Source organism: Apteryx mantelli, chromosome 2 (assembly GCF_036417845.1).
Source record: "Apteryx mantelli isolate bAptMan1 chromosome 2, bAptMan1.hap1, whole genome shotgun sequence".
NCBI classification, from domain to species: Eukaryota; Metazoa; Chordata; class Aves; order Apterygiformes; family Apterygidae; genus Apteryx; species Apteryx mantelli.
The window spans coordinates 53,991,542-54,018,507 of record NC_089979.1 but is presented as its reverse complement, the minus strand read 5'-3'; the positions used below and the strand labels follow the sequence as shown (position 1 = coordinate 54,018,507).

General features: G+C 42.2%; 1 protein-coding gene across 2 annotated transcripts in view; it reads left to right on the top strand.

Moving 5' to 3' along the window:
• DLGAP1 (DLG associated protein 1) overlaps positions 1-26,423 on the top strand; it is a 146,514-nt gene extending 120,091 nt beyond the window's left edge. The window contains exons 7-11 of one of the 2 annotated variants that reach the window (XM_013942782.2): positions 2,444-2,535; positions 10,125-10,543; positions 19,017-19,108; positions 22,052-22,204; positions 25,143-26,423. In XM_013942782.2, coding sequence (XP_013798236.2) covers positions 2,444-2,535; positions 10,125-10,543; positions 19,017-19,108; positions 22,052-22,204; positions 25,143-25,352 — 966 coding nt within the window. In that variant the 3' untranslated portion in view covers positions 25,353-26,423. Of the gene's footprint in view, positions 1-2,443; positions 2,536-10,124; positions 10,544-19,016; positions 19,109-22,051; positions 22,205-25,142 lie in introns of those variants that run through there. The other variant, XM_067290682.1, reaches the window with a different exon arrangement.
• Positions 26,424-26,966: the final 543 nt, after the last annotated feature.

Genomic DNA, 26,966 nt, shown 5'->3' with positions numbered 1-26,966 from the left:
GGAGCTGAATCCCAAGCAAATAGGCTAGTGATCTGCAGCTTATCAGCCTTCACGAAAAGACAGGATTTTTTTCTTGCAGATGCAGGTTGTGTTTACAGCCTCCCATGTGCCTGTACAGGCTTATCTGATTAGTAAAGCCTAAGAATTTACTCTGAAATCTCTACATCAGCCTGATGAGAGGTGGTGTGCAGAAGTATGCCATCCCAGGAGGCAGCTCCTGGAGAAATTGTGACTTTAGTAATCTCGTACTTCTTCGGGGAAGGGCAATAATTACCATAGCCTGTGCATGCAGTTTACTGCCTCTGCTATACCCTTTTTCTGCTCCCCGGCAATTTCTTTTAAATAAATTCTGAAAGAAGGGTGGATGTTGAGTGTTACACATGGGAACAAGACCCAGGTGGGATGAAGATACAAGAAAGCTCTTCTCTTACTTATTCCCATACCAGGCCAAGGCTGAGGTGCCATTTGATTGTTGTGATCCTTCATTTCACTGAACAAAGTGACCAAGACTCCTTTGCAGACAAAGATCCTGCAAAGTAACAGGTAGAAAGAAATTACTCCCCCGTTTGCGGCAGCCAGAATGAACAACGGTAATGTGAACCGCTGTTCTTAAAAGACCGTCTCCCAGCTGTCTCTTCTTAAGGTAGTGCTGCTGCAAGTCAGAACTGCTGCTTTGGGGCATTATAGCGGACTTGGCTTCTGAGATCTGAGGAAAACAAAGCCCAAAACATTGTGCAAGCCTTTGAAAATGTCCCTCTAAAATTTTGAAATGTACAGATGATCAGCATAGTCAGGATCCATATTCCAAATTGGGCATAGTATGCGAAGGGCTGCCAGGATAGGAACTGTGTACCAACCAGTGGAGGTGTCCAAGGGTGTGGTTGTGTGAAGTGGAGGAACCGTCAGTGGTGCTATGGGCTCGTAGGACTGCTGCCCCACACTGTGCCACCCTCGCAGCTGTACCTGTGAACCAGATTTTTAAAACTGACCGGGCTTCACGAAGAAGCAAAACTATTTTCCTGGTCTGCCCTGCAGTCCAGTTTGCAGCATGGTTGCACAAGCAGTCGTGCTGGAACAGCTGAAGGGCTAGTGTGGGAGTGGAAATACCATGAGCTTGCTCTGGCTGCCAAAATGACTTATCTTGGAACAGCAGCCCTAAAATAGGTAGGTAGTTTCTCAGCCTTCAGACTGGTAGTATGAAGTCAGTCTGCCTCCACTGACTATAACTAGTTGAGGCTTAGACTGAACCCAGGTGGATGCCATACTTATAATTTGGCCCATCTCTGTAGAGCAACGCAAGCCACATTAGCCAGAGGCATGTTCTTGGTTTGCATCTTTCTCTAATAAATACACCTAACGTGCACTTGTGATGAACCTCTGCGTGTGTCCTCTGACCCCTCTGACACTGTTAGGATGCTGTATGCCTTTGCTGTAATCTGTTTAACAAAAAAACACTTCCATCAAAAAGGTTACTTCTCTCTGCCAGTTACGGGAGTTCCCCCTAACTGGACTTGAATAACTGATGGGTTTAGGGTGTAATTATCTCCCAAAATACCCCAGTACCAGGTAAGGGTACTTCACTGAATAGCTCTCTAACTCCCTTCCGCTCCCTGTTCTTTGAAATCACTTTTCCTGCACTGGGCTCTGCCAACAGCAAGCTTATTTACTAATGGCACCCAGAGTGTTTGCTGTGCTAGTTGCTAGCTGCAGCTGGAGCTTGTGCACACCTGAGGTCAGAGTGAATTCACAGGTCACTTTGTAACAATACTGTGGTCCAAAATTGCTGCATGCTGACAATTTCTTTTTTTTTTTTAAGATTAACAATCCCATATGTAGCATTGGGAATTAACAGCTACACTGATTGGACCCAGAATGTTGTGGTTTTGCTCAGTCAAAGGCACATCTGTGACTAAATTTTAACTTCAAGATAATGCCAGCCAAGAGCTGTGTCGGCTTTCTTTAAATCCTATCTGTCGAATGCTCTGATCTAGGACACTAACACTTAAGCTAAATAAACACATAATTTTGACATCACTTCACATACGCATGCACATGCAAACTAACGGGTAAAATCAAACAAATGGTGCAGCACAGCAGGCGGCGTTATGGCTTTTCAAAGGCTCTGGCAAATCTGCACATCCAGCCTCCATAAAGCACTGGATAAACTCCATCTGCATTTCGTAGGCCTAACGTTGTCTTAATGAAACTGCTTTAAGAATAACAAGAATGATGAATATTCCATAATTACATCAGAAATAGGCACACAACAAATAAACTATACAACTGTATCAAGGTGGTAGTTACGGTACAAGCCATATGCGCCGATACTTTGTAGTTAACATACATAGAAATTCTAAATAATGGGGTGATACCCATACAGAATGATTCTAATTATCTGGTTATATTCTAAAGTACATTCTAATTAGCTGGTTATTTTTTTAAGGTTGATGGTGCTGAAGAATCTACCAAATCAGGTGAAAATAAAGCAACCAGTAAGTTCCAGTCCATAGGAGTTCAAGTAGAGGAGGAGAAGTGGTGAGTAAAAGTTAATATTGTTTTTCTGAGGTAAATAATTATGTCACAACTATCTTTAAGAGTCCTAGATCCTGCACACATCACAAAATAACCTGTTTCCTGGGTGAACTGTTGTTAGATCACCCAGCTGAACAGCAGAGCCTTACAAATGCTGTAGCTCCTATTTCTCAGAGCTGCTTTTTCAGGCCTGGTGGGAGAACTGAATGAAAAATGCCATGTATTTTAAAGGTCAATACACTTCCAATAAGCTGCTTTTCACAGAAAATCTATCTACAGAGCAGCAAATGATGCAGCTGCAGTGTCAGGCTCAGGATGGCTGCAGCCGCAGAGCTCGATGTGGAAGTTTACCTTGCTTTTCAGGAGAATAATTTCAGGCACCTGGAAGAGTGCAGAGGTAGAGCCAAGCTGCTTGCTCTTGCTCAGTGAGCTCGCTCAGACATCTCTGCATCACAACTGTTCCCTTGTAAAAAGTGCCAAGATTTAAAAAGCAAGTCTGCAAAACTCAGTTCTCTTTCAGATCTGCAGTGTAGCCCTAATTAGAAAACAACTGTTCTCCAGTAAAAAATGAAAAAACTAGAACAGTTGTTGTCGGCAAGAGTTATATTTCTTTTTGAGGACCAATTGCCAGAAGGCAGCTATTTTGCAGGGCAGCGTAAATGTGCATGGCACTCTACAGACAAATAAACTTGCTGAGGGCTTGACCGCATCTGCAAAGCCTAATTCCTGCCCCAAACCGGACTCAGTGAGTGGCTGAAAAAAGCAGGATTCTCCCCTTCCCTCCCCTCCCCTGCCCACAGGCGGATCTGCCTGCTGCCGCCTTTCCATGCCTGCTGCGGTTGCGAGCACTGACTGAAGTCTTTGTGCCTTTTTCCTGAGCCCTTTGGGCGCAATGTAACTTTTGGAGACATTTTGCTCCTAACTAACTTGTGCCGTAGCGCCAGGAAAATCACGGGGCAGCCTTGCTTTTCAGTGAGAGGAGAGTCCCCCCTCACAGCCTCTGCAGAGAAAACCTGAGCGCAGCAAATCAGGGCTGACAATAATATTAGGGCCCTCTGCCCTCCTCTGGCCTGCCGACAGTAGTATCAAGTAGAGCAGAAATACATTTTTACACTTGTTTTTTACACATCTGCTAAAAATAATGAAAAATAACATGTTATCCACACTACTTTAAATTCAGCAAATTCTCTTTGTAAGCCAGCATTTTCCTATGGTTTTAAAAGGTTAAAGGGATTTCAGCAAAAATATATGCAAGCTGCAATGACCTTGTTAGGCTGTTACCAAGTTCCTCATTAACCTGCTAAAACATCTCTTTCTGGCAGACGTTTCTTTATGTGTTAGACCTTAGCCCCATTTACCCACAACTCTTCTAGCACTAGATAAATGAGCGCATTAGAATAGATGCTGAAGGACCATTTACCTTCTGCCTAAGCACAAAGGAAAGAAATACCCCCAAAGCCCAGCCCCCACCCTCCCCCCAAAAAACAGGGAAAAAAACAAAGAAAGAAAGAAATGGCTGTTTGTAAATACCTTACTTCCAAAGTCCTCTTTCTATGGCTGTTTTAATTGTTCCAGAAAACAAGGTAAGATTTGCCTGTCTTGGTCTGCCTTGCGAAAGCACATTATTTCTGCATTACCCAATGACAGCTGTGTTTGGGGGATTCCTTGCTGATAAAGTTGAGGTTGCTGCTGTTTTTGAGCAGACTGGCAAGTAGCAATATATCATGCACTTTCAGAAGTGAACTGACTGATGAAGGACAGCCCCTAATCCTCAGAAAATGAGTGCACTCAGGACACAAAGGGCTTATCAGCACAATTTGGCACTCATATTCTTTCTTTTTTTCTACACAGCAGAGCACAATGTATTGATTATCTGTTACAGGAATAGAATTGTAAATACGGTGCATTCTTCCCTCTCCCTACACCATAACATCTGCAGAACCTCAGAGGAGCCCTTTTGAGTTGAATCTTTGAGAAAAGAATGTTAAAAAAAAAAAAAAACTTTCATCATTCAGAAATATTGAATAAATATAAAATAAGAGAAGAATGACACAGCAAAGAAGATAAATACAGTAAATTAATCATTTTTCTGTGCCAGTTTAAGCTACTAAATGTGCTGTTAAAAATCAACAAAGCTGTCTGCCTAATGCACCAAAAGCCTTCCATACAACATTTGTTTCACTCTTCTTAGCTTGCTGTCCTTTCCTCCCCCTTTCCCTCACCTCATATGGCTGTCGTCCTCACACTCAAGAGCCTTACCTCCTCATGTCCTTTTAAATATTTCTGCTTCTCTGCTTGGACCAAGTAAGCAAAAGATTTTGCCTCCGTGTCTTGATCTAAGTGGCTCAAAACCAGAGCATCCTCGGAGCACAGCTCTATCTCTTCCATCTTCCATCTAGCCTCAGACCTTTCATTAGCCCTTCAGTCTATAACCTGGGCTTCCTGCCAAGACAAATGAGTCTGAATTCTCCTCCTCCTCCTCTTGCACTGCTCAAGGGAAAAATGTACCTATCGCTACCTGACCATATTACAGCTGGACCCATCACTGCTGCTCATCTTCTCCCCAGCTCTTTATGCTGCCTGCTCTCAATTCTCCTTTTTGTACCCATTCCCTAAGCACAGCTGTGCATTTTCTAGTATTTATAGAGTACTTCTGTCCAGTCCTTCTTGTGAAAAAGAGCAGTTTTATCTATTCCTGTCAACAGTAACCTAATAATCCTGGTGCTATTACTCTCTTCTCTCTCACCTGATCTTCCTCATGGTACTAAAAAAAGCCCAAATAAAATCTTCCTCCCCTTTCCTCACATGACCCACCCCTTCCAGGGGAAATGTTTAAAGTATATTTCTTATGACCCTGATCAGTGCTATCTCAGAGCACTTCCATTTCTCTGTTTATCATTTCTCTCCACCTGTGACTCCATCTTGACCTCAAGGGACCACCTTCCCTTCCTCACTTACAAAAGATAATTGAATTGTTGGAAGTCAACCAGTTCTACTGAACCAGAAAAGAACAAGTCATTTATTGTGCCAGGCCAATTAGCACACATCCTTACTGATTAAAGGGCAGATCCTTTAAGCTCTCAGTCCCACAGAACCATGATTGCTCTTTGTCTCTGTTGCACTGCACCTTGTGTGCCCCGAGATCTCCTCCCATTACATCCCCACCCCAAAAAGTATCTTGCCCATTGCTCCGTATTCTAACTGTCAACTGGTAATTATCGTCAGTTTGACATTAAGAGGATTTATGAAAGCTGAAATGATGGTAGTTTGTGAACTAAGAATGCTCCCATAGAAAACTAAGACCATGTGCGTGTGTATGCATGCTCCTCCTACCTCTCCTTTGGCTTCTGTTGGGCCAGGGAAGGTGCCCCCACCTCCTGTTGTGGAGCTCCTTTGTCTAACACAGCGCATTTGTAGTTAAAGCCTTTTCAGGCTGGGCCCTTTCACACTGAGGAATGATACCTGTTTTATTTTTCTATTTCGGTGATGAAAAAGCAAGAACACAGTCAAAAAAGACTATAAAGTGAAACGGTTTGAAGTGGTGGCAGAGGAATATAAAAAATAAAAATACTCTTCTGTCTCATCAAGAAAAAGGAAGTCCTCTTCTTTGGCTTTTTTCATTTAGGTTTTTGGTTTTGGTCACTTTTTTTTCTGACAACACTCAGGTTTTAGAGTCATACCTATATAGCTGGCTAGTCATACACTCTATTTTAAACTTCCTAACTCTCCAGGCTTTAAGGACAGAGCCTTCAAATCTGTATTTTAGCTAAGATATACCCTCTGAGCTGGGACTGATATTAACTTGGTTTTTGTCTGCAGCGTTTTCTGGCTGTGTATATTCTGCACAGTGGAAGACATTCCACTGAGAAATTCTGAGAAATTCTAAAGGATTTTGGTAACATGAAACAACAATAGAGGATTAGAGTTTCCCTGTTAAGACTCTTTAGTGATGAAAAAAGATTGTGTGAATGGGAGAGGGGGAGGGACAGAGTAAAAAACATAAGATTCTGTAGCTTGATAGTATGGATAGTCTATACTTTTGCTTGTCACAAGTCCTTGAAGATGTATGACTGAAGATCCCGCCATTAGAAGACTTGCATGTCAATAATGTTGTATCTGCTAACTCCTTCTGCAATTTGTTTTGTTCTGCTGACAGCGCTGCAACCTTACCGGACAAACCCACAACAAGAAATAGCAGAGACGGTCGATAAAATGAGGCAGGCTGAATTTAATATAAATGCCACTGAGACTTGCCATGCTTAAATTGGTTTGGAACCTATTTCTCTTTTTTTAAAGAAAGAAAGAAAGAAGTTCTCTGAGTAGAAACGTAAACATGTTTTTCAAAAGCATTACATTAAGAAGCAGAGAGCTGAATGCTAACAAGTGACCCTGTTGTTGCTGTTCAAAACACACATCATACTGCTGTTCTCCATACTGGTTTATCCAGTCTGAAGTTTCATGGCTTTCTGCACCTTAGGCCAGATATCTGCTGTAGTTCTCTGAAGTTGCAATTATTACACCTTGTGCCTTCAGGGCACAACTGAATACAAAAGAGCCAAGCCTGAAAGCAGAGGAAGAGGCAAGTCTGTTTTTTACCTATTTACCATAATAGCCAGCAATTTATGAAAACTTTTTTTTTTAGGTAGACCTGTGAGGGTTTTGAATGTGTGGAAATAGTGAAAACTTAGGCATTAGCTTCAGCAGCTCTCCTGTGGTGTGGAGTTTTAACTGGGAGCAAAACAAAAAAGACACGTGTGGGACACAAATGGTATTTTGTAAGAGTGAAACATCCTGGAAGTGGGTGAGGAAGCTATGTCAGAGACTAAAATTACCATCTATTAGGCAATTTATATAGGTGTGCTGGAGGCAGGCAGATAGTGGGTGCCTTCCTACATTTCCATTTCATTCCACATATATTTCTTTAGGAGTATTTTTTTTTTTAAACTGATGCTATATTCTACTGCTAAGTTGTTTTTCTTCTGAAGACAGATAGGTTACACAGTCCACTGCCAAAAATCTGTCAAACAAGCCTGTAGCATATTATTATATAGATAAAACAAAGGCAAAAAAAAAGTAGGTCATTCATTTTATTTGCCGAGCACAGTCTGGTTTTGGTGGTACTAGCTCATATTGAAACCAGCAAGAGTATACTCCTAAAAGTTTTGAAACATAGTGCCTCCAGCAATACATCACCTTGGTAAGTAGACCTTGATGTTTCCACATTTGGGATTTGGTGTACACTGAAAAGCCAGGGTGTTAACTGAAATACAGGTGGTCATCTAAAACAGACGTGTATCAGCGGCTAGGACACACGAGAGCAGAAGAAGGGTGTGATGTGGAGTTAAAGGCATGGAGAAGAATGAGGCTGATGAAGGGATTTGCTTTTCTCCAGCACCTTGGAAGGGGCAGAAGAGTACACCAGGGACTGATGCCTTGGCTTTCTGTGACCCCTGGCCAATGAGTAAAATGAAATCCTCTGTGAGCATGTGCCTGGGTGGGCACACGTTTGTGTGTATATGCATGCACTTCAGCGCAGATAAGGGGTCTGTCAGGTTGGTGGCCAAATTAAGGCAATGTTAAGAAAACTAGCATAGACTGGCCCAAAAGATTTTCATTGCAAGATCAGCCTAAAGCTTAGCTCTTTCTAACCAACAATACCAGTCTAACAGCTTTTCTCTGCCAGGGGCCGGTAGCAGATACTTAGGAAACATATAAAGGAATAGGGTGTGTATAAAGTGATACTTCTCCCAGTAGATCTTCCCAGTTTAGCAGTCTGTTGTTCAGGGACTTCGGAAGCCAGATATGACATCAGTTTAGTAGCTCTTCCTGGACCTGTCTCCTGTGAATGTGTTCAGGTTCTCTTTGAACCTATTTTTACCTTTGGTTTTCCCGGTATCCTGTGACAATTTAATTACACATTGTGTGGAAAAATACTTCCTTTTGCTAGATTTAAACCTTTAAGCCTTGAAACTAGCTGCCTTCCTCCCCCCAGTTCTTGTACTCTGAGAAATGGTGAAACATCACCTAGTTGGGATTTCATGGGTCTCTCATATCCCTCCTCAGCCATCTGTTTTCTAAACCAAGAACTGTCTTTCTTCCTATGGAAGCCATACCACATCTCCAATTATCCTCGTCCTCCCTTCTGAACTTTTTCTGCTGTATCAGTCCATAGCAAAACGCTTTGCTCTGCTTGTCAAAGGATAAATACTACCGAGCCGAAGAGTTCTGCTTGCTCTCTATTTTTCAGTCTGCTGGTGCATATCGTACAAAACTACAATGGCATAACTGTGACTTGTACATCACTTAACAACCACCTGTTTCAAAAGAACTGCAAGCAGCAGCTGTTACATTAAAATCTTTGTATTCTAGGCCATTAGAAAAATATATACGCACACACTCTATTATTAAAGTTTTCCAGTTATTTGTTTGGCTGAGAAGGTACTGTGGGCTTTCTTCTGCAGAGGAATTGCTCTTTCTGTTTTTTGATTGGAGAACCCTTCCCACCTCCTGTTTTTCTTTGCTCTGCTGTTTTCAGAGCCCCACATCAACAGCCATTAATCTTCCTCCTGCCTCTTTCCCTCAGACTGCTTTGACTGCAGAATTTGAGGTGCTGTTTATTTAAAGAAAAACCACCCAAACCAGAACACCAAATTCTTCTCCTTCCTGTGCTCATGCCTTTGCCCTCCTTGGCTTTTTTGCATTCTCCCTCCTTCTGTCTGCCTCTCCCAGGGTGACTAAAGGTTTGCTCTCTGCCCTCAGGGGCTCCAACATGTGCAACCAATGCATGGAAGGAAGGTATCTACAGCTTAGCAGCCAGCATGATGAGGGTAGCATAGATAGTAATAGAAGATGCTAGCTTGTCTGGAAAGGAGAAGACCATTGTGAGGCTGAGGGTTGAATGTGAAAAACAAGTCTCTCAAACAGCACTGGGAATGGCACTAAAATTGTGAGGGTTGGCAGAGGTATTTTCCGAAGAAGTAAACTAGCAGGTACATGAGTATGAAGAGTAATTTTGAAGAAGCAATATAAAATCGTTTGCTGGGTTAAAATACTTATCTTCTTTAGAAAAGGCACCATATAATATAATGTAGATAGTGGATTCATTGGTAATAGTTTCTCATCAATCTCTGTTGAGAGGGAGGCAAAGACTGCATGATTTTTAAATGTGACTTGTGTTTTTGGGTGTGCAACTTCAAAGGCATGTGAGTTTTAAAAGCTGGAAGCGCAATCATTTCTTAAAATCAGACCCCTTTAAGTTTTCTTTGATTGGTAACCTCAGATCCTGAGCTACTAACACAATTAGCTGTGTCTTGGACTAGCTTCCAATTTTGTTAAACCACACAACCATCAGGGCACTTGCCTCAATAAAACAGTGGGGTTGCATGGAAAAGAGAGAGGTGTTTATTTCTTGGTTTCCAATGAGAAAATAACTTTATGCCAATCATTTCAAGAAAAAGTACAGCGTAGCACTGAGAGCAGTGACTGCCAGTCTTAAGAGAAGTGGCAGAATAGATCCTCTCTTACTGCATTACTAACTTATCCCAGGTCACCTATGAAACCTCTCTAAAGATTTTATGTCTGTGTTCTCCAAGCTTTCGCAGGTTTACACGATCTAATAGTGTAACAACAGCCGTGCAAGCAGACCTGGATTTCCATGAGAACTTTGAAATAATTGACCCGCAAGAGGATGATACGTGTTCTGGACAAATATCAAGACAATATTCCCGAGATGCAAGCACCTCTACTGTTAGCATACAAGGGTCAGGAAATCATTACCATGCATGTGCAGTGGATGATGACTTTGATACAGATTTTGATCCATCCATTTTACCTCCTCCGGACCCCTGGATTGACTCTATCACTGAAGATCCTCTGGAAGCTGTTCAAAGGTCAGTGTGTCCACGGGATGGGCACTGGTTTCTGAAGCTTCTTCAGGCAGAGAGAGATCGTATGGAGGGCTGGTGCCAACAGATGGAGAGAGAAGAGCGGGAAAACAACTTACCTGAGGACAGTAAGTAACCGGCTACAATAATATTGCAATTAGGAAAAAGTATTTAATATAGGTCAAGTTGACTTATGTGGATTCCATAGCATGCCCTTTATAATTTAGCTAGTAATCAAAGTATAGTCATGATTCTCAAAAGGACTGCATGTATGTTTATAATACTCCTTATTAAATTTGATGGGAAATGCGAGTGCTCAACACTTCTGAAAGTCAAGTGGTATTCGCTTTCTGGGAATCAGCTCAGTGTACACTGGCATAGTTCAATGAACAATTGAACTAGGAGATCGAGCTTAGAGATCTTGTAATGTTTCTTAACTCTTCTGTTTGAAATTAATTCTCATAACCTTAGAATATAATTTAACAGATTTTAGTGATTTTCATTAAAATCACATTTTAGCTGTCTTTTGGGGACGGTTATGGGCATCAGATTCTTCAGATACTTCTCCCAACTGAAACAGCTTTCAGTTTTGCTTCCAAATTAATTCTCTCTTTCTTCCCCTCTCCAGTCTTCCCTCATCTCCCTTGCAGTTGTCATTCCTCTTTGATCCTGCTTGTAAAACAAGCTCTCTGTATTCTGTCGTACATATATATTCATCTATACTCTGTTGTCACCTCTGCCAGAAGTATTACCTCACCTGTAAAGTAGTGGGAATAACACTTTCCTGTCTAGTAAACCCTGTAAGAAGGGTTGGGTAGCTCACATATTATTTATTCACACTAGCTAGTGAAGAAAAGCTGTACACGTAGCTCCCAGTCCAGCACTTGTTCTCTCTGTCCAAAGGAGTGGTACTACATTAGCTGTCAACTTTTGGACATAGGAAAACCTGTGAGTTTAGGAGTGTGCTCCTTGACAAGGAAGCTTTTTCAGGCTCTAGCACCAAGCCTCTAGAAAATGCTAATGAGCATATGCATACAGAGATCTCAATATTTTATAATTCAGGCACACCTAAGTGTATCTTGCTGGATATAGCAAATAAACACTTTTCCAACCACTTACTTTCCTTACCTCCTACCAAAGCAGTAGCAGAACTGCTACTTCAGCTCCAGGATTGCTTTTACCAAATTTCTAATTCTTCTTCTCAAAAATCAAAGTGCTGAACTCTTTTAAGATGTGAAGGTTTTGATTTATGAATAGAAAGGAATTAACACTGACAAAAATATATATATTTTTTAATTCTTAGAAATGGCTAAACTGTTTCTGCTGAAACTTTCCATTCAACCCAGTGTAAGAAATAACCATAGGAAAGTTTGATTGAAATAGCTGGACAGTATTGTAGGCAGCTGAAAATTGACTTCTAATGGAAGGTATGAGATAACCTTAACCATAAACATGACTACCTATTTCTTCTGGGAGAAAAATACTGAAGGATTAACCTTCAAAGCAGATCCAGATTCCCCAAATTTTAACATATTTGAATCTCATTTTTAATGTACATCATTAATTAATTAATTAATCAAAATCTCTTTTCTTTGGGCATGTACCAGAATACAAAGGTACTTTTGTCAGGATGCAAGTAATAAACCCCATAAACTAAGAGACTTTATATTGGAAAAGGTGTGTTAGCACATACAAAATAGAAAATATCAAATGTGTAAAGTCCAAGCCACAAAACCTATTTGCCTTCTCTTTGCTGTAATGACAAATACTAATGGAAAACCCTATGGATATTGTATTTGTCCATCGAAGTAGTTACTCACCTTAGGAAAAGAACATGAAGTGAATTTTACAAGGCTGATGCATAGAGAAGGGGTGTATCTATGTGTGGACAGAATCTTCTCACGGTGCTTGGTGTCCTTGCTATATGATAGTTTAAAGGGGTCTTTTTTTTAGCAATCAGTGGGAAAAGTCAATTGTGGGGGAGATAAAGGAGTAGTTAAGTTGGCTATTACCAATGCCTCCTTACGCAGCTCATGGCACGTGTCCTCCTCTTCATGCTACTGACTGGCACTTCTTGTGCCTGGTGGGAGCGGGAAGAGGAAAGGGGTGGCCCATGCTGCATGGTCACCGGTGCGGCGTTGATTTCGGTGTGACATCAGCGGGTGCTGTGGCACATGCCAGCTGCTTCCCGTGGCAGCCGCGTGCGGCTTTCCACTGCGGGACAGCGCTGCCCAGCTCGACCTGGTGCCAAGGAACGGCCTGCAGCCGGGGCCGAAAACCAAAACTTGCCTCTTACAAACCCAGAGGCGAATTATGTCTTTTTCATACCCCTGTAAACTTTGAAGAGAAGGAGAAAAGGAGCAAAGAGGTTTGTGTGGTTCGGTTGCCACTCGTGAAATATAAGCAGAGCAGGGAACGCATCCTTTGTTTCAACCGGACGTCCACGCTGTGTTTGGCCGGATAACAAAATAATGAAAATCTGTGGCGAGCAAGGTTCTCTCGATGCCGTGGCAGCTGACGGCGGGCTTGTTCCCCGGCGCTCCAAGTAAAATGATACAAGCTTCCTGCAGACAATGCGGCCCTTGTGCGAAACAGCTGTCTTGGGGAGACGGCTCGCTGCTATTTGACAGTAGCTGGTATGTTACAGAGATACGTTTGGTATTATCTAACCGGGAATGAATCTACCAGATGGGGCTGAATGTTTCGAGCTGGGAACGTAGTCTGCTGCTGTGTATAAAAACAAGCTGTGGTTCAGTGGCTGCACGATGAAATGCCAATATAGAGAGAAATATGGCTCTCCTTCCGTCATGAATTATTTATTGTATCGTATATTCGGGTTTTATCCAAAATCGTTTTCTGATAAAACCATAGTGTGTGTAACAGGCAGATGAATACCATTCACACTTTAAGCCAGGATACTTGATATGATTTCCATGTATTTGACTGTTGTGGTGACATTGGCTGCAAACTCTAGCGCTCTGATGAAAGAAGGATGTTAAGGGTCTAAGGCTAAAAGTGTTGTAAGAAGTGGTTGAAGCTTTGGATCAGGCCTCAAGTGAAATCAAATGTTTACCTTTTCTTGTTTTGCTCTTTCCCCTCTGCTCTCTCCTCCTACCCCTCCCATGCCAAATTTCATATATCAGAGCCTCATCGCTGACTATGGTGAATTTTGGCTCAGGCCCCTTAAGTAACTAGTTTTATGAAGAATTTGCAGCAACAGGTCTGCCTGCCCGCACGGTGCTGCTAGCAAACAGCACGTGACCTCTTTTCTTACAGCAGCGGTGGGCACAGAAGCATAAACATTGCCACGGCCTTGGTCTGGCTTCTCTTGGATTTTTGTTGTTATTTTTAACTCACGGGTGGCGTTAACCTTTCTGAAAGAACTGGAAGGCTTCATTCTGTTCACCTTAAGAAACATTTCTCTTCCATGCAGTGCCGTAACGTGACTTCGGTGTTGAGATAACCATCAAAAGCAAACAGTGGGCCTGATTCACCACAAGTAAAGTGTAATGTGGGTTTAGTGGTGAGACAAGTCAAGCCAATAAGGTAAAAAATCAAATGGAAAACCAAGGCTCTGACAAGACGCGTCATTATAATGAGATTGCATCCTTTGGGCTAGTCTGCGAACAAAGGTTGACCTCAGATCTGCAATAACCTAGCTAGTTAAGACTACAGACTACAGTCTCTGCAAATTCAGCCAATTCTATTGAATCATGCAATGCTTGCCTACTTCCAGCTGTTCTGTTTTGATTTTTTTGAAGGAAAACTTAAAGAGTGAAGGCTAGAAAGAAGAAAAGAAAATTAGGGAAAATATTCTTTTTGTAATAGTTGTGTGTGGCTAAAGAAAAAGAGATCTATGCATTCAGTCTTGGGCATGAGCAAATAAAATCATTTGCTGAGCTTCTTCAGGACTTCACCAAGGTGAGAGTGGGGCTGTCGTAGCCCCTGCCCTTCTGCGAGGTGCAAGGCTCCTCGCCTCTCTGCGTGCCAACACAGCCTGACAGGGGACCGTCACCCACCTGACGCTTGTCCAAGGTCTGCTGGAATCCCCCTGGCTCCATGCCTTTGGCCTTACACCCAACTAGGCTTTTTCTTGCACCAATTTTCTTTTCTCCCCAGAAGGGAGAAAAAGGGACATCTCCGTCCTGGTTCTCCATGGAAAGCCAACTCTGGGATGGACTCCTTGCCAATATTCAAAGGCTAGCAAAGAAAAAAGAAAAATCCACAAGCAAATTGTCCAGAAGAATATAGTTAGGGGAAAAAAGTGAACTGTGCTAATAAAAGCAGAGTAAGTCAGAGAACACATGGAAACCAATTTACTCCCAATGAATAGCATTTACTCATGTAGACAGCCCTATTAATTTCAATGACATCACTCTTATAAGCAAATATGACTCAAAGCAAGGACTGTAGAAATCTGCCTGCTCCATAGCTTGCCCAATTGGCTGTTTTCTCCTTAATAGCTGAGCTTAAGACCTGAGCAGTAGCTTTAACTTTGAATTTCCTGGCTTTTGTCATGCTTGGCATTATTTAAATGTAGCTCCCGTCAACATGAATAGGCTAAAATGCTGGTCCATCCTGGCTTGGAAATGGATTGTGACAGCTCTATGGCAGGATTGCTTCACATGCACAGTGCACAGCTAACATCTGCAACACAAATGTCAGGCGGTGGCCCTGTAATTTCTGCTATTGTTCCTGCCACTTGTTCCTGGTGCAATGAACAAGTTCCCCATCTTCTGTTCCCTAGCTCGGTCCCTGCCTGCCAACCAGGTGTCTTCACATTTAAGGGCATTTGATAGTCACAGCCCTGAAGTGTTTTCTTTGTGGTTTGTTAGACCCTGGGGCCTGTCAGAGTTGAAATGCAGAGAGATCTGTTGGTTTTTTAAGATAAAATAATGTTTTTTTTCCTCAGAACTCCTATGTTCTCAAAACTCCCTGTATGTGACCACTTTTCACATCAGTTTTGCTTGTTTTCATATATTTTGTTATCCTTGTTACATACAGAGTCGCCTTCCAACATACAGCAGATGACAGTGTCACTAATTCTTTGCTTGTGTTTGAAATTCTTCTTTTTTTTTTTCCATTTCTCTTCCCATGAAACATATGTGGGGGGTGTGGATGCATATAGCTAGAGAATCCCCAAGTAAGTCCTGTGCAATATTTAGAACTAAGAGGAGCAAGAACTTGTCACTTGAACAGCACATAGTCCAAGTTTATATTTAAAAATATTTAAAGAGGAAAACAGTTTAGGGACACAGGGGAATTCACTAGCATGTCTATCCCAGAATAATGTTCTGTGACCCCCTAGTCCAGAATAATCATAGTGAGGAGGCATTCCAGAATAGCTGAGTTGTATCAAAATATCTATAACAAAGTAGTTCTTCCAGAACAGGCGTAACTGTCTATTAATTAAAAGTGGTCATAGGAGAGAACTGGATTCATATGAAAGAGAGGTCAAAGCAAAAAAAAGAGGGGGGGGGACGAAAAGAAAAGAAAGGGAAAAACTCAAACTGTAAAAACAAAACACCGCACTGCACACACTTCTCCCCCTGGGGAAGGGGTGACAGCAAAGCATATGATGGATGTTAATAACATTGCTTAATGCATTACTGGAAGGCTTTCAGATCTGACAGTGCTGAGTGTGCTATATAACCCTGCGCAGAATAGAAAGCAGACATGAATAACTTTATATAGGTGTTTAAATCCGCTATGACTGCATCTTGATGGGTTGATATTTTTTGTTGTTGTTTGGCTTTATACATTTTGTTTGTATCCTATTAGCTGAAAGCATCAATTTGAATGTTTATATTTTTTTGTCCTGTACTCATCTCCCTTGCTGTTCAAGGTTTCTTCAATTCTTTTCTGCTGCACTTCAAATTATCTTTTCAATTCCATTTATTTTCTCAATATTTGGCTTCAAACCTCTCAAGATTTTCTCCTAAGAGACACGTATATCCATCTATTTTTACTTTTTATTATTTTACTACGCCTGGGCCTTTTTCTGTGGCACTAGAGGATTTGACTGAGTAAAAGTGGGCAGTCTGCCTTGAAACACTGAAAGCAACGTGCATTTGGAAGCAGAACTTGGGCTATTGATAAGGCTTTGTGCCTTCTGGAGAGATTCCTTTCAGTCTTTCACATGCTTTGTCTTTTTTTTTTTCCCCCCTAACTTCCGTGACAGAGTTGGTTGTTGACTGGTTGCACATTAACAGACTGCTTGCTTTTGAGGGGCAAGAAATCAGTGACACTTGACTAGATACAGCCGTGGCTACAGCAGAAGCGGCAACAATAGGGAACAGCATCAGCATGCATCCCACAGTCAGCTGGGATGAGGGGGTTTAGGCAAATAGCCAGTCACTAGGCAGCCAAGGACAAGGACTTCCTTTTCCCTCTGCTGAGATCTCTGAATATTAAGCTTTTCTTCCCTCAAATAAAGGGGCGCATTCCCACCTGTCGCCAACAAGGTGTACTTAAATTTGCTCATGCTCGGGATGTGATTTCCACTTGGTCAGAGCAGGTTTCCAGGAAGAGTCTGCCTGTTTCTTTCTTTTTCTTTTCTTTTTTTTTTTACCCTGAGAAGTTGAGAGACCGTTTTTCTCCCTTTCGCAAGTCTTGGGAAGCGTCAGAATGGCCTCGCTCCAGATGAGGCAGCTGTTCCCAAATATACGCAGTGGGAAGAGTTTTCACAACAATGGGAACCACATGAAAGCTCGCGGAGTGGCTCCTCCTACTATTGAAGAGTCCTTTCAGTTGAGCGGTTTGCATATTGGGTTGCATAAATGACTAGACACACCAAGGGGTCCATTTTCAGCACTGTGCACATAGGATTAGACACGCAAGCCTTGCTAACAATAATGAGAGTTGTGTGCAAAACTCCCTGCGCAATATGCTGAAAATATTCTGCTCAGTGAATCTTCCAGTTCATGGCTATTTCCTGGCAGTGCTGAGCTGAGTTCTGGGAACAAAATGAAAGTCAGGGCTCTGTGTGTGTTCACAGAGCTCTTTCCTATAGTTCCTGAAAGAATTTGAAAAGACTCTCTCTTCCCCTCCTTTTTTTTTTTTCCTTTTTATGTCTAAGGTATAAACAAACTCCACATCCCACTTTTCCTCCACCAGCCTTAATAGCCATATTTGCTTTTAAAGAGTGAAACATAGATTGCATGCTTCTGTGTATCTGGTTTTCAGTTTGTAATGATTGTGCCAGTTTACTTACTTAGGGTGTGAATATGCAAGCGAATACCTTGGAAAGGCCTTTCTTTTACCAAACCTTGCATGATAGCGTTCTGGTAGCAAACTGCAAATATGGGCTGTGCTCAGTCACAGGACTGTGAGACCCTAAAAACATTGTGGGAAGGGCTGTATCAAGGTCATCTTTAGCCTTTTTTTGTTTTGTAAGTCAAAATACTTAGCAGTGTTTTCCCGGTGGAGCTCTGCCAACCTCGTGTTAGGTTTTATACAAGAAGCAACCTGGTTCAATGGAGGGTCCAAGGACACAAGCATCTTCAAACTAGCCTTTCTTCTAGGTTCTGCCAGCAATTCATTGGCTCACCTTGAGTGAGTCACTCTATCTCTGTCTTCCTTGTCCTTCTGTCACCTCTCTCACATATCCAGATTGTAAATTCGTCAGGGAGGAAGAGCTGCTGTGTTTATATGAGGCCTGGGACAACGAGTAATGCAAATATCTATTAATGGAAATTAGAGTGAAAACTGTAACACAGTGGTTGATGTTCATGTTTTTCATGGAAACATATATACTATGGGCTAAATCTTCTGGTTCGCTGCAGTTCTTCATAGTGCTCAGTCCAAAGAGACAGTAATAACCAGCTCTGTGTACAGAGGAATCACCAGAAAGTGCAGGAGCTGGAGCAGGACCAGTTGATACCTCCCTGCAGGTAGACAGGAGAGAGGCCAGGGTGTTTTCGCTGTCTGAAGTACACACAGGCATCTACATTCGAAGGCAGAAGCTGCTTCAGATTGTGCTGATGGCAAAAACCCCGAGGGTCAGAGTGAGATTCATCCATGAGCATTAAAATCACCAGCCCCTCTCCGGGGCTCAAATCAAGCAATACACAGCTAAACCCTAGAATAAGGCGCCGCATCTCTAAGTGAAAAGGCAGCAACGCTGGCAGAGGCAGCATTTTCCAAATGGTGTATGCAATGTCACAGGTTTTGGAAGCTGTGTGTTATTGCGCAGGAAGCTGGGTTTCAAAGTTTTAGCCTGTGTCACTGTGTTGATTAGGGTTGTAATTTCTTGTGAGCTTTCTCTGCGGGTTGCAAAAGCCTTTGATTAATCCCGTTTGTACTGTCACAAAAGTGTTCTTTGCTAGTTGGGGCTTGTTTCGCTGGGGGAATGAGAGGAAGCTGTAACAACACAATACTGTTTTTGCCAGTGCCAGCTGCCCTGAGAGCACTTGCAGCATACCTTTCCCTAGTGCAGATCTGGCCTCAGATTTATCAGCTGCTCTCCAGTTCATGACTCAGAGATACTATTCCTTCAGAAAGCCGGGGCTGACTACTGTACAACTTTCTCCCCTCAGTTTATAGGCTTTTAGTTGCCTGTAGCAAAGAAAGCATCGTGACTTATGTTTCTTTTTCTTTCAGTCCTAGGGAAAATTCGAACTGCAGTGGGCAGTGCCCAGCTTCTAATGGCCCAGAAATTTTACCAGTTCAGAGAACTTTGTGAAGAAAACCTGGTAGGTAACGTTTCTGATAGATACGGTTGTGTACCTTTTACTAACTAAGGAACTGCCCCATGAATAACCATACCTAAACGAGACAAAGCTTTTCTGACTAACAGGGTCTGCAACTTTGTCTGGTAAAAATCTTGATATGAATTTGGGAGTAACTCTGTCAAACTTGATGGAGTTAGCATGAGTGTCCAAATAGCATGAGATCCTTAAAATAAGGAAAGGAGAAAAACTTTGGGTGAAATATGACTAAAGTTCTGCTACTGACTTCAGAGGAGCAAGGATTTGGCCCTTGGCCTCTGAGTTCAGTTCACATGGGCACAGAGATGTTCGGGTGCCTTCTTGGGGTCTTCCAGGGGGGACTAGAAGTCTCATGAGTGGGGCTTTCCCATGTAATCCCAATGATGCCTATACACAGTGAGACGGAAATACCAGAAAATCAAACACTTAATTTTGGTGCCTCATGTTCCAAAACCACAACAGTGCAAGAGACAAAAGTAATTTTCCAGAGTTGTAAAAGGGCAAAGGGGCAAAAAGCCAATGTGTTATGATCATTATTATTGTATGTAGTTGATATATGTGATTATTATTATTATTTGTTGTTATTATTATACTGTTAGTAGTAATAGATTAACAGTAATAGAATAAAAAGTGTTATCTAAAATGCCAGCATGTACAAAAACTTTCAAGCTAAGTTTTTAATTAACAACCCAACCTTGCAAAGTAAATACAATACACTCAATTCTCAGTTTTGGCAAACATTCCACGAAGCCCCAAAAGCAGAGAGCATTATGCTCCATCATCACAGACTCGGGAAGGAAGGGCAAACCCTGTGCAACTCACCACAGTGCTGCTAACTTGGCTTCTTAACAAGACCAAGGAGGCTGGCATTGGATTACTGCTATGCTTGCACCAATTTAGAATTTCAGTCTTAGAAAAAGACTTTTTCAGTTATACCAAGCTGATGCAATGGGACATTTGCATGACATCAGCTTTCAGCATCTGATCCAGTTCTCAGTGAAAACTTTAATAATCTCTCCACTCCGTTGAGTGGAATCTGGGTAAGGGCTAGGACATAACTGTAACTGCGAAAGCCCAACACTTTAATGAGTCGGAGGCCTCATTCTTAGAAGCTGGAGTCTCAGTCCTGCCCCGGTGGGATGACTGTCTTCCACTCCAGTTAATGCATTTCTGAAAATCAAGCCCTAAACTGAAATCTGCCTGAATGGGCAGATGCAGCAGAAATCAGATCTGTGAATAAGCCCTTTCAGTTCTTAATATAAAAACTGAAAAAGCATTCTGGTTGCATATGTTTTGTAAATAAAAGCCTATAACTGGGCAACCTGCTAGCCTCAGGTACTAGAGATCTAGGGATGTCAGGTATACTCTCTGTTCTCCTTATGAATTTAAAAATACATACTTTACTGTTTTCTATAGTTGCTGCTCTGGTGGTATAATCATCCTATCAAAATCAACTCTCAGTGTTGCTGTGGAAAGCACAGAGAGAAATTTCTTAAAGCAAAGAACCAGCTCTTTTGAGTTTTATTGTTTCTAGTGAGGGGAGAAACTTACTTAAACACAATGTAAAACTGAGCCATATAAAACAACTTGCAGGGGTTTCATAATAATTTATTTATTCTTTATTAATAACAATATATCAGTGTAGTCCTATGAGGCCAAAGCACCCATGAAACCTTGCTGACTTAGACTGGCGTTGTGGATGCTCAGCATTTACAAAAAAAGCAGGCTCTGAATAAATGTATGCAACATCTCATTTTATTTGAAAAGCTTCAATCGGAAACCAGCTTAAAAATACACATCCTGCAGAAAGCTTTCTCTCATACAAACTTTGCCAGAAGAGCATTTTGTGTATGTCCATTGCATACATAAAGTTTTCAGAGCTTGACTGCAGTGGAGGAACACAAGACTGAACAGGACCTCTCCAGTCACCAGCCACTGGCCCATGTTGTGTTAAAGACACTAATGGCCTTGGTACTCTTCTGAGCCGGTGCTGGGAGGGTGATGAGCTGGCCTGAGTTTGTGCGCACAGAGCAGCACTACCCCACACGTGTCCTAGTGTCATCGCATTCAGCTCCCGGTGCCCTCAGCCTGCACATGCAGGGCAAGCCTGCAGAAGATGAGCCGCACGCATGCAAAACACCTGCGTGGCACGTCCAACATAGCGCAGCTGAGATGATACACAGAGTAGGGACGAAGGCACCCTGACTGTGGTACCTCTGTCAGGATGGGGCTCAGGCACTGTGCTCAGCATGCCACTCTTCCCCAAAACGTGCCTGTAAAAGTGGGATTACTGTGTTTCTGCGTGTTCTCGTCAGAGCTTTTCACTCTGCAAAGATTATTCTTGCCAATAAACATAAAGAAATTGGCCTGAGGTGTGTAACAGACATTTTTACTTGAAGTGCTGTATTAGCCCTTAGAGTTTCAGAGTGTGGAAAAAAGCATTCATGCATCAGTATGTCACTGCTTGCAGCAAATGTACATTTGCACAGGTTCCAGTCTTTCTACAAGCATAAATATAGCAGGGAATCCTGCCTCATTAAAGCGAGGGGGAGGCCAGCAATTCATTTCAGCGTGGTCAGGATCTCACCCGTGAAACCCCTGGCTGTGCCGGGGAACAGGCTTAGGCAGATCCTGTTACAGGGGACCTGCAAACGCCCTTTCCCCGAGGTCCTCCACGGGTGGCTGCTGCCATCGGGGAGCTGGGGCTTGCGGGGGCACAGCTGCTCGAAACAGAGCCAGGCTCCTTGCAAAAACCCAGCGAGTAAGTAGTGCTCGCCTTTGTTTCTCTGAATTTCCTCTCTGTGTCTCGCTGATCATTTGGATCTGCTGAAACTGCTTTGCTAGCAAGATTCCTAACCATTTGCACAAATGCTTTACATTAAGAGGTACTAAAGCCAAACTGTTGTTTTTTTTCCTTCTGTTGTACAGAATCCTAATGCACATCCACGGCCGACCTCCCAGGATTTAGCAGGGTTTTGGGATATGCTGCAGTTGTCCATAGAAAATATTAGTATGAAATTTGATGAACTTCATCAGTTAAAGGCCAATAATTGGAAACAGATGGATCCTCATGACAAGAAGGTAGAACATTGTAGATTTTGTATGCTTCATTTAAAACCCTGCACAAATACTGGACAAATTAAATAGGCCTCTGTGTTACAGCGCTGACGTTAAAAATGTGAAATGAAGCTCATATCAAATTAATTTCATTGTAATAACAATGTTTACATAATAATCATCTGGGATATTATCTGTAATATGTTTCAGGCATATTTTTAAACCAAATCTGTCTTTGTGAATCAGATACTGGGAATGTGGTTCTTTGTTAAGCTTTACATTTAATCATATTAGATGATCAATCGTTGGAAGGAACTGCCTTATATATTGATTCTTAAAATTAAATAAATCACATTTACGGTTCATATTATTGCATATAGCAAGAGTTCTAGGTTGTGTTACTGAAAAAAATAGGGAAGTACTGGAATCATCGCTGACTTTGGTAACCAGATTATCAACAGAGCAATATCAAAAATATGCCTTCCAAAATGTTACATGAGACAATTTCTACATCTCTTTCTGTTTGTTTGGTTGGTTTTTGTTTATTTGTTTTTTTTTAATGGATGATTTCATAAACAGGTTTATTTGCTGGTAGCGTTGTTTACCCAAGGTAGCAGAAAAATCATATGGAGCTTTGGTCTTTTTTTTTAAATGTAGCCTTCTCCCGTCACCATTAGAAACTACCACATCTCCAAGTGTGAGCCACATTTCACTTTTCATTCTCATTTGGCACCATTGCCTTATTTTCCTCCTCACTATCCACATCAAGACAAACAGCACCTGCGTGAGCCAAAGTACACAAATGTTTCAGAAAATACTTAGAAGACAGACCTGCTCCTAGAGGAACCAAAGGTCAAATGCCTTGCCGCACTCCTATAAGCATTTAATTTGGTGGCTGAGTTTCCGTTAGTCTCCCTGTGACGCGTCTGATACCAATGAATATAGCAAATGGGTAGGGACACCAGAAGGTGGTGGAATATGATTTACAGACACTGCAGCTCAGACAGGAGTCTGGGCTGCCCAAACTTCTGGTCAGCTGGGATTCAGCTTGTTGCTGATGACCAAAGTGGTGTTTTCCTTTGGACAAATAACAATAATAATATCAAACCCCGTTAATCTTGCAGCAGGAAGTTTGCAAAGGCAATGCTGGTAGCACTCTTTCTCCTCCGATCAAGACTAAGTGCTCATTCCCGAATTAGGAATGCCATGTTCACACCACTTGTGCACACCTAGTGTTTGATAGGGGAGTGAATGGGAATGTGTTTTCCTAGCACAAGATACTGAAGGCAAGTCATTTTCTTCTCTTCTTTTTTTTTCAGTATCTGTCAGAAAAGGAAGTTAAAAACTTCAAACATGCATGCACAGAAATGCTGGTATATGATCTTTCATTACCTTATAAAGTAAAACGGGCAGGCCAAGTGTTTTTAATTCTAGCACCAAGAAATGAGAGCTTTCCTAAAAAAAAGTGCCTTTTGTTTGCTTCTGAAAAACTTTTCAAAGAGTTTCCAACAAAAAGAAGACTATAATGCATTAAAGGAAGTTAAGTAGTACTGAAGAAAGGGTCATATATGACCTACAGTAGGAAGGTAAAGATTATTCATTTTAAAAAATTACATTGACTTTGTTCCTCATTCAATGAACATTTGTCTATGATTTTAAATGGAACGGATCATCTCCTTTCTTAAAAGCAAAAAAAAGGAAGAAAAACTTTCTGTGGAATTGATATTTGCAGTTGCCTTTGGCCTTTCCCATTGGGTCCCTCTTTAAACAGCATAGATTATTCCTTGGATGGAGAGAAAAAGCAAAGTATGAATAAGTGTAACTAAGCACCTTTATATTTTGAGCAATGGAAGCTGTTGTGACCAGCGTGAAAGCAAACGAGAGGGTAGAATGGGACCTTTGTAGTGTGATAAAATCCCTTCGCTCAGAAACCATGTTCACAGTTGGAAGGGGATGTAACTTAAAAGACAATCTAATTAACTTGACAAAGTCTTTGTGGCTGCCTGAAATTCAGACCTGAATACACTTTTCTTTTCGGGAGAGATCCTTCTCTGTTTTTTTTTTTTTTTTTTTAATATGCATACACCAGGATATATCCTTGTTGATCGTGTGTCTGGAGCTGCCAAAGTGATGATTAATGCATGTTCTCTGAATGGTTTTTAAATTTTTTCCTAACGGGTTCTCAATTTATAGCTGATTGTAGTTTGCCAAGCCTATTTGCCACAAGGCTAGAGTTTATGAGCTTACACAGTGAGATCCCAAAGCGTGCAACCTTTGAGCAGTTACCAAGTCAGCCACTACAAAAATACATAAATATATGTATTTTTTTCTCCTGACGCAGCAACTCCAGGCAGCTAGTTCACATCTGCATTTGGGAATATGAAATCCATGATATCTCAGTGTCGTAAGACCATCTAGTGTTATGTATGTATTGTTTTTCAGGGACAAGGCAATGTGTGTATTTCAGTTCTGTCACGGCAGGTGACTGCTGCAGTAAGCTGAGCATGGTCACGAGGCTTAAGGGGCGTCTAGGAGCCAGGGTTTTTTAGGTTGGCTATGGCAAGAGCGAGATTTGTTCCATAGACGCCTGCAAGCGCAGGAGTGGTACCAGGCTGTGTCTAAGATGCTCTCCTTTCTAGTCGCTGGCACCAGGAGGAGACGTCCGGATTCCCCAAAGGGAACCGCACTAAGTGGTTAGCTGTGGGAGCTTTGGCCCTGTCAGCGCCAGGCGTTTCATACGCACCGTCCCCGCGGAGAACTAGCGCGGCTATCGATACTACCCCTTCCTTTAACCTTACACTATTTTTATGAACCCTTGAATGCCAGTTCCCTGAAGACAAAAAGGCAGATAAGAAGTAACAAACCGTAGGTAAAATGTGTGTTCTAACTACTGACATATCCTAGTTTTTCCCACCTTTCCCTGAGAAGCTGTATAATGTCATTAACCTTCTGCTTTGATCAGGAGAGAAGGGTCCCTCCTCCAGTGCCAAAGAAGCCATCGAAAGGTCAGGTGCCACTCATACGAGAACGCTCTCTGGAAAGCTCACAGCGTCAAGAAGCCCGGAAACGGCTGATGGCTGCCAAACGAGCTGCATCCGTCCGGCAGAACTCGGCTACCGAGAGCGCCGAAAGCATTGAGATATACATCCCCGAAGCCCAGACCAGGCTATGAAGGGATCCACCCAGGAGGACTCTCACTGGCAAGACAAGTCTCATGTATAATCTGCCCCTCTAGGTTCCTGCTCAAGGTCACCATTAAGTATTTGTACTTCCTCCCTCTCTCGCGCTCCCTCTCCCTCTCTCCCCCCCCTTCCCACTCCCTGTACACGGTCCTGATGACCCCGTAAATTCCACTTCTGTGGTGTAGTTGTCGACCCTCCAAGAGATGTCCTCTACTAACCCTTGCTTCCTAAAGGTTTGCCCATGTCATCATGATGCTTTGTCACATGTACTGATGCTGCCACTTTGCCTCATGTAAGAGTACGATCCTTTTTGTTTGAAACAAATAAACACGGCTCTCCGACTTCCATACACCCACACGCGCGCACACGCACACACACACATACACACACACACACACACAAACACACCTGTACAGTAGATGCTCCATTTAACTTATTCATGGTCTTTAGTTGATCTAAAGCTAGTCTGTTACCTAGTGTACAGCAATATCAAACCGTAGGGGATTTTGGAAATTTCAGTCATGCAGGGTGATCCTTTTGGACTCTGCCGTCTTCCTCATAAAAGATGAAAGGAGCTATGACTTGGATTCCCTTCTTTTTATTACTGTTTTTTTTAAAGCAGATGGCGCACTTTATTCTACACCTCTGAATCACACCTTCTCACCTGAATTTAAGGAGTCACAAAGGGAGGGTTTGGGGTGGGAGTTGGGGGGGAGGGTAGAAACACAGGTCTTGTGGTGAAAAAGAGGAAGTATATCCCGCAGGTGAGATGGCAAGGGATAGAAAAGATCCTGTGGAAAGATACCTGCACACTCACAGCTGCACAAACTGCCTCATTTTTATTTCATCAATCACTACTTAAACATTTCAATCAGCAGAAGATTGTAAATTCGATCTTCCAGGGAAATAATCTATTTTGAAAGGCAATAAAAGAGCAAAAAGGAAGGAGATAAGAAGCAATGACAGTTGAAGATAATGTAAAAGAAGGATTTTCTTGTCCAAGTATTAAGAATTTTTAAAATTGTACTGTATTGTCAATTCCTCTTGTATTGTATTGTATGGATTATATTGGTTAAAAAAAAAGAAAAAAGAAAAAAAGCTTGGTTTTGTTGATGTCTTAATCTTGGTGGGACTATCCAATTTCACACGTGCACACCGCCACACACAAACACCTGTAACCAAAATTCTGTAAATGGGACCTGTGATGCTTTTTCAGGCAAGGCCTGCTTTGCCCTATACACAGCCGGTTGTATGCTACAGTTCAGACCACTTATCACCAAATGGGCCATATCTAGGGGTAAGTTTCTATTTCAGTCTCCTCCTGGTAATACAAAATACCCATCCGAACAAGAACAAAAAAGTATTTTTCACAAGTTACGGGATCAGCACGAACTTAGCTTTTTTTCACAACAAGCCTTCCTACCCTGGCTTCTGCCATTGCTTTGCAGCCATCAAAAATATGCATCCCAAGTAGCTCGTTAATCCTGGCAGTAAATCACAGCCGACGGGGCTGGAAAGGCTTGTGAGAGGTCATCCCCTGGGGGGGGTCTGTGCCCCCAGCCACCCCGGCCGAGGCAGGAGCTTGTGCTTGAGCTTCTCCCGGG